The 6,845-nt window shown below is 65.5% G+C and overlaps 1 protein-coding gene across 1 annotated transcript; it reads left to right on the top strand.

The window, feature by feature from the left end:
* On the top strand, positions 1-5,785 carry LOC112910848 (uncharacterized). The gene is made up of 6 exons (XM_072745279.1): positions 1-73; positions 1,172-1,499; positions 2,163-2,292; positions 3,102-3,238; positions 4,575-4,746; positions 5,210-5,785. The coding sequence occupies exons 1-6, from the start codon at positions 1-3 to the stop codon at positions 5,450-5,452; spliced, it is 1,083 nt and encodes a 360-aa protein (XP_072601380.1). The 3' UTR covers positions 5,453-5,785.
* Positions 5,786-6,845: the final 1,060 nt, after the last annotated feature.

Consider the following 6,845-nt stretch of genomic DNA (forward strand, 5'->3'; position numbering starts at 1 on the left):
ATGTCTGGGGTGGCACCTGCCTGCACGTCTGAACCGTGCACCATCCTGCAGCTGGACACGTTGCACCGGGAGGGTGGGGAGGGAGTTCCATCGCTGGGGGGGAGGTTTGACGATGGCCTGGCCGGGAGGGGGTCCGGGTGGCTCAGGCTGGGTGACTGGGCCCGGGGAGGCCGGCTCCTCCACCCTGGGCGGTGGCTCAGAGGCCGGAGAAGGGAGGAGAGGCCCGGGCGCCGGGGACACTGGCTCCAGGCCCAGGGGCCTCGTGGGGAACTCCTCAGGTCCCGCTGGAAAGAGGCCGACGGGGTCAGCGTCTCCAGCAGGCTGTGTGTCCCCCGCTGGGGGCCCCGGGGGTCCTCACAGCTCCCGCGTGGCCCCCCGGCCTGACCCTGTGCTCAGCCCCCCACACTGCTGCCCGGGCCCTGCAGTGGGTACCCGCCCGCCCAGCCCTGGCCTGGGGTCCCCGAGGCTGGAGCAGAAGAGGAGAGCCCCAGAGATGAGGACGGGGGCCCCGGGGGCTCTGTCCCCTGTGGGCGGCCCCAGCAGGCCGAGTCGGGAGGGGCCGGGGCCCTGAGCCCACCTGGCGGGGGCAGGTCGCACCGCATCCTGCGGAGCTGGGTCATGGAGGCCCGAAGGTGTCTCAGCACGGCCTCGTCCTCCAGGGCCCAGGGCTGGGCCAGAGAGTCCTGGAGGAACTCCCGGAGCCCTTCCAGGGGCAGCTTCAGGAGGCGCTCTGGGCGGTGGGCGAGAGTCAGACCCAGAGGGCCCCGCCCTGGGGCCCCCGGGGCCCCCAGGCCAGCGGCTGGGGTCCCGCTGTGCCCAGGAGCGCCGCGGGCAGTGCGCTGGCCGCGGTGGCCCCTGCCCGCTGCTCCACTCGGGGAGCCCCGCTGCACCCGCCTGCCCCGCCGTCCCCCCGCCCCAGGTCTGGGTGCTGCTCAGAGCCCAGGGTCACCGCCCCTGCCCCCCGCCCCCGGCACACCTGGGCTCCCGGGGGCTCACTTACTCCTGTGCACCTTGAGGATGGTATAGGCCATGGCCGTGAGCACCCTCTCCCCATCCAACACGTAGGCATCCCACAGCTTCAGGGTGAGCGAGAAGGGGGTCTAGGGGGACGGCGGGGTGGGAGGAGCGGCCTGAGCAGGGCCCCTGGGGGGCTCGGCTGGGGCTAGGCTAGGCCTGCCATCTGGCCCCCGGCTGCCTGCGACGAGGCCCCGCAGCGCCCCCCCCCAGCCCCCCGCCCCCCGCCTCCCCGTGCGTGCCCTCCTCCCAGGGAGATCAGGGACTCCCGGCCGCTCCGGGTTCCGACCCCGGCCAGCACCTCCCGCACCCCTGGGGGCACAGACTCTGCCTGCACTTGACGACACCACGCCTCGAGAGGACCCCAGGCTGGCCGCCCGATGGGCCGAGGGCCCGTCCACACCCCGGGCTGACCCTGTCCCGTGGGACCTGGAGGAGCCAGGAAGGCACAGGGCCCCCCCGCGGACCGCGGCTCCGGGTCTGGGGTGCGTTCCTGGCAGCCCGTGCAGCGCTGGGACGGGGGACTGGGGAGACACCCGGGGATGTCCTGGGGGACAGGGTGCAGACAGCTGGCCCCAGCCCCCCCCATGTCCTGCCCGGGGCCCAGGACGGGCTCTCACATTGGCCTCGTGGGGGCTGGGGCCGGGCAGCTCCTTGTCAGCAGGATGCCGGGCGGAGGGCCGGGGCTGCTCCGATCAGGCCCGTGGCCCGCAGTCCTGCCAATTCAGAGCATTTCTTCCGGAGCCACCTAGACAGGGCCGTGTGTGCACATGTCACCATCCTCACCCTGCTTGTGCCGTGAGACGAACAAGTGTCTGTGCGGTGACCCGGCGCTCGGCTCCCACGGACCTCCTGTCTGCGTGTCGGGAGGGGGCCGCGGTGACCGGAGCCACGGCGGTGGGGTGGACAGAGCAGCCTCCGTGGGAAGGGTGTTGGTGTGTTCAGGCCCCACGAGCAGGGCGTAGGTGTCCTTGCACACGGCGCACACTCAGCGGGCCGCCCCAGGGACCCCGGCCCTGCCTTGGTGCCCTCGTGCCACACACGGTGGCGTGGAATTCCTGCTCACGCTGGAGACAAAGCGAGTGTGTGTGTCAGAACCTGAGCTGTTGATTCACGCCTCTGAGCAACTCCTTTGACTTTTTCCCTAGATCTTCAGCAATTAAGGAGTTTTTTTCGAAGCCCAAGTACAACCACATTTTGAAGCCAGAAGACTGTCTGTCTGAACCGTGCACCATCCTGCAGCTGGACACGAGAACCGTGCAGATCGCTGACCTGGGGGTGAGAGCCCCGGAGGCTAAGTGGGCGGCGCACGTGCCAGACTCTGTGCGAATAAACAGGTTGAGGAAACTTGCCTTTGATTTTCTGAGTCTTGTCTTTTTTATGCTCTGATTTTATATTTTTACATTATTTTTTCATGTACCTCTTTAACACCATCAGTAATTTTTATATTTATGTTTAATATTTTCAGCATCTTGAGATTCTAATAAATTATATCTAGTTTCTTCAAGGATTTCAAGTTAAAAATTTTTTTTCTAAGTTGTGCTGCCGTGGATGACAAAATTCTTAATTCTTACTCTTACATTCCCCCTGTTGCCACGAGGTGGCGCGTGTGCATTCAGGAGCGGCTCATTTTCAGGGTGTGCTCAGAGGTGCAAAGCTTGGGAGCGGGTCCCTGGAACCCCCTGGAGCTCAGCCGGGAGCTAAGCTGTTGGCTCTGCACTTAGTTTCGCAGTATAGAGAGGCCCGGTTCTTTATGCCAAGAATGAGAAGAAATAGGATTCCACTCAAATATGGGACCAGAAAATGAGGCAAGTGAGGCCCACGTTGCTTGAAACCTTTTCTGATTATCTGCCGCATGTGAATTTGTGCTGCCAGCTTTAGTGGTTCTTTCCCGAGGAGCAGGTTTGCTGTGTTTGGCTACACTAGCAAGTTGCATCCACAGTTACTGGACTAGACGTGGGCCCGGCAGTGCAGCGGCATTGAGCGGGGCTGGCGGGGGGACAGCTGCTAGTTCCTGCCCGGAGCCCTCCCGCCTGCTGTCACGCGCTCACGGCAGCCGCGTCCCTTCCTCATCGTTGCCTGAGCAGACCACGAGCGGTGAGCTGCACTTTGAGATCAGGAAGGCCGGCGCGCTGCATGGATTCACCGCCTGGTTCAGTGTCCGGTTCCAGAGCCCGGAGGAGGACGAGCCGCAGCTGGTGCTGAGCACAGGCCCGTTTCACCCGTGAGTGTGCAGCACCCGCAGGGGCTCCGCTGCCCCGGGAGGAGCAGGTGCAGGTCCCCTGCTGCGAGGCCGTCGCGGAGGCAGCGGCGTGTGCGGGCGGTGGGCGGGGGACCCGGACCGTGCCCCACCCCGCCCTGCCCTGGGCTGCCCTGCCTGCCCTCTGACCCCTGCATGAACGGGCGGAGCGCACTTTGCCTGCCTCAGTGGCCCTGGACACTGCTTCAGCTTCCCATGGTCTAATACAAGCACAACCCATGGAATTTTAGGGGCTTTTAACTCCCCAAGACTTTCTTGGGGAAGGTCAGTGTTTCTTGAGACAAATTTTTTTTAAAGATTTTATTTGAGGGAGAGAGTGGGCGAGAGAGCACATGAGCAGAGGCGGGGGCAGGGGAGGGGGAGGCAGATGCCCCACTGAGCAGGGAGCCCGATGCGGGACTCGATCCCAGGCCCCGGGGTCATCCCTGAGCCAAGGCATATGCTCCCCGGACCGAGCCCCCAGCCACCCCCGGGACACTTCTGTGCAGTAGCATCTTGATGCTGCTCGCTGCTCCGGTGAGCCGGGCGCTGCGGTCCGCCTCGGAGCTGGACCCAGCAGCCCGGCAGCGCTGCCTTCCTGGGACCTCCGCGGGCCTGTGCGGTAGGTGCCCGGGGCCGGGGCGGGCAGCTGCGCTGCTCAGGTCAACACTGGCTGCAGCGGGGGTCCTCGGGGCCTCGCCTCTGTCTGCACCACAGGAGCCAGGCTGTTGGCCGGAGCGTCCGTGGAGCTGGCGGGGCCAGGCCTCCGGCCGCCCTTCCCAGTCCCGGCGCACAGATGCGAGCTGTCACCAGTCGAGGGCGGGAACTCAGGCCCCTGGGGTCGTGCGCCCGCACACCGTGGGATGGGGCAGGCAGGTGCCGAGCCCGGGCAGCGCTCTGGGACGCGGGGACAGGGGCCCTCACGGCGACTGGGGCCGGAGGGACGTGAGGGCTGAGCGTGACCCCGAGGCCGTGGAGCCGTGTCCTCAGGGCCTGCAGAACCCAGAGAGTGCGGAGCGTGACCGTTTGTCCCAGATGTCGCACTTGCCACTCACCCTCCAGCCCGACTCCCAGGGGCAGTGACCTTCCTGCGCTGCGGAAACTAGAACTCGGCATTGGCAGCCTAGGGACCGGGCAGGGATGCGGTAGACGCCCCGTGCCAGGGTGCTGGGCCCTGGGAGCACCTAGAGCCGCGTGCTCGCTGGGCTGTGGCCCAGTCCCTGGCGCCCACAGAGGCCTCGCCGTGGGCCTGGTGCGTCTGCCCCGCGGGAGAGCCTGGGGGTCCGCCCGACAGAGGTGACGCGTGCCCCGTGTCTTGCAGAACCACCCACTGGAGGCAGGTGCTGTTTATGATGGACGAGCCCGTGTCTGTGCTCTCGGGAGATGTGGTCACAGGCTCGGTTGTGCTGCAGAGAAACCCCGTGTGGAGGAGGCACATGTCCGTGGCGCTCAGCTGGTCCGTCACTTCCACACAAGACCCCACATCGCAGAAAGTAAGGCTCGTGCCGCAGGGCGGGTGCTGGGCGCTGGTGCTGGGAGACGGGCGTGGCGGTCGCGGTGCCACGGCCTCGGCCTCACGCGCCTGCGCTGCTTTCTCACCCTCCTCACGGGCAGTGGGTGCTGTTATTGGTAGAACAGGAAACGGGGGCAGGAAGGTGAGTCTGAGGGCAGGGACCCAGCCCAGGGCCACCCTTCCCGTGTCCAGGAGGCCCCGGTGGAGAGCGGGCCGGGCCGCCGTTCCCACACCTGGTGCAGGACGGCAGAGGGGACGCGACGGTTCTCCTCTGGTCTCCTACCTGCTTTGTGCTAATTTTATGTCAAAGTCTTAATGTTGGTCATTAAGAAACTTCTCCGCCTGAAGCTCTTGGGTGCGATCCTGAGTCGTCATCAGGAGGTGCTGCGTGTGAGTCACACTCAAGCGGTTTATTATGACTGATTTGCTTGGTCTGTTTCCAGGTGGGAGAGAAGGTCTTTCCCATCTGGAGACGACGGTCGAAGCTGTGGGAAGCAGGTGCTGCAGGAACGAGCCCGGGCGGAGACGCGCTTGGATGTGAGCCCGCGTTCCTGTGGCCCGCGAGCTCCCCTGCCCTGCGGCGGGACACCCGTGTGTGCGCGCTCCCTTCCTCGGGCCTCCACAGGCACCGCGTGGGGCTCGGCGGGGACCCCTCACCCCTGTCACTGCCCGTGTCTGTGCTCTAGAAGTAGGCGTTGTCCCCAGGTGTCCACAGTCTGGCTCGTGGCCGAGTCGGTGGCACCGTGTCCCTAAGCTAGGTCTAGATCTCAACTCGCAGGGCACACGCGCATCACCTTGTACTCCTGTGAAAGTGGCTGTTCACGCATCATGTGTCATGGTGTCCTTGCTGCCCGGGCCCCTCCCTGTCGTGTGGAGGTGGGCGCCCCAAAGCCGTGCAGGGCCTGGAGGCGGCGATGCATGTGACGGGACTCTGCATGGATAGCACAGTCGTAGAGATGTCTTCCATGTAAATTATGTGTTGGCGCAGAGCACATACTCAATAAATATTTTTAAAGAAATGAGTGTTGGCGTGTTTCCGTGCGCGTGTGCTGTGTCGGCAAGCGCGGGGTCCTACCGCGTGTGCTGCTTTGTAGCCTTTTCCCCTGGTGTGAAGGAGCGTCCCTGCCTGTAGGTCCAGGTCTACGTCTTTTGGTGTGTACTGCTTTGACTTTTAGTTGACTTTACATTGCAGAATGAACGGTATGTCCCCACCGCGTGAGTGACGGGCGTGCAGGTGCGCATCTCCTGGAACAAGCACTGGACCGAGACCGTCAGCCGCGAGCGGCCGCCCCAAGTGCCCGGCACGCAGTGCCTCCGAGGGTGGTGCCCCCGGTGACGCGCAGCTTCCTGGGGCCGGTGGGGCACACAGGCCGCTTCTGGAGCCCGAAGCTTGTGCCGCCCACACTCCTAGGCTGAGGCTCCCGGCGGGGGGGCCATAAGGGGCAGGTGTTTGGGAGGTGCTTAGGCCTCGAGGGGGCCCCTGGGATGGACTCGCGCCCTTCCAGGGGAGAGCCCCGCAGAAGGCGGCTGCCTGGGGACCGGGCCGGGTCTCCAGGTCCCAGGGGGGAGGCCGCCGGGCTGGGGCACGTCCAGCCCCCAGGGCCGTTAAAGCCTCCGGGCCGGTGCCATCCAGGCCCTGTCCCTCACTGAGGCATGTCCAGCCCCCGGGCCATTGAAGCCGCCGGGCCAGTGCCATCCGGGCTGTGTCCCTCGCTGTGGGCGTCGCTCAGCTCACAGGCACCTGTGAGCCCCGACCCCGTGTTTGCCGCGGGTTCCCGCCGCGTCCTGCCCCGCCGGTGGTCAGCGGGTGGCCAGCGGGTGGCCTCCCGGCCCGGCCCTGGCAGGTGCGGCGGGTGGTGCGTGTGGGCCCGCGCGTTCCCCTTGGGTGCACAGCTGCCGTGGGGCTCCCGGGAGCCAGGGCCCTCAGCGTCGGCGTCCTTGGCGGGGCCGGCTCGAAGCCCTTCATAGGCTTGTTCTGCGAACACCTGCTCCGTGGCTTAGTCTTCTCTCTATTTTGATAAACAGAAGTTCCTAAGTTTTATTTTGTCCGATTCGACATTATTTTCCTTAAGGATACAC

The sequence above is a fragment of the Vulpes vulpes genome, unplaced genomic scaffold, assembly GCF_048418805.1.
Source record: "Vulpes vulpes isolate BD-2025 unplaced genomic scaffold, VulVul3 u000000714, whole genome shotgun sequence".
Classification (NCBI taxonomy): domain Eukaryota; kingdom Metazoa; phylum Chordata; class Mammalia; order Carnivora; family Canidae; genus Vulpes; species Vulpes vulpes.

Bases quoted from the DNA above. Each gene is read 5' to 3' on its own strand.
- LOC112910848 (XM_072745279.1), top strand. From the start codon at position 1: ATGTCTGGGGTGGCACCTGCCTGCACGTCTGAACCGTGCACCATCCTG. The intron at 74-1,171 runs GTGGGGAGGGAG...GGGCTAGGCTAG, and splicing joins GGACACGTTGCACCGGGAGG to GCCTGCCATCTGGCCCCCGG. The intron at 2,293-3,101 runs GTGAGAGCCCCG...TTGCCTGAGCAG, and splicing joins TGCAGATCGCTGACCTGGGG to ACCACGAGCGGTGAGCTGCA.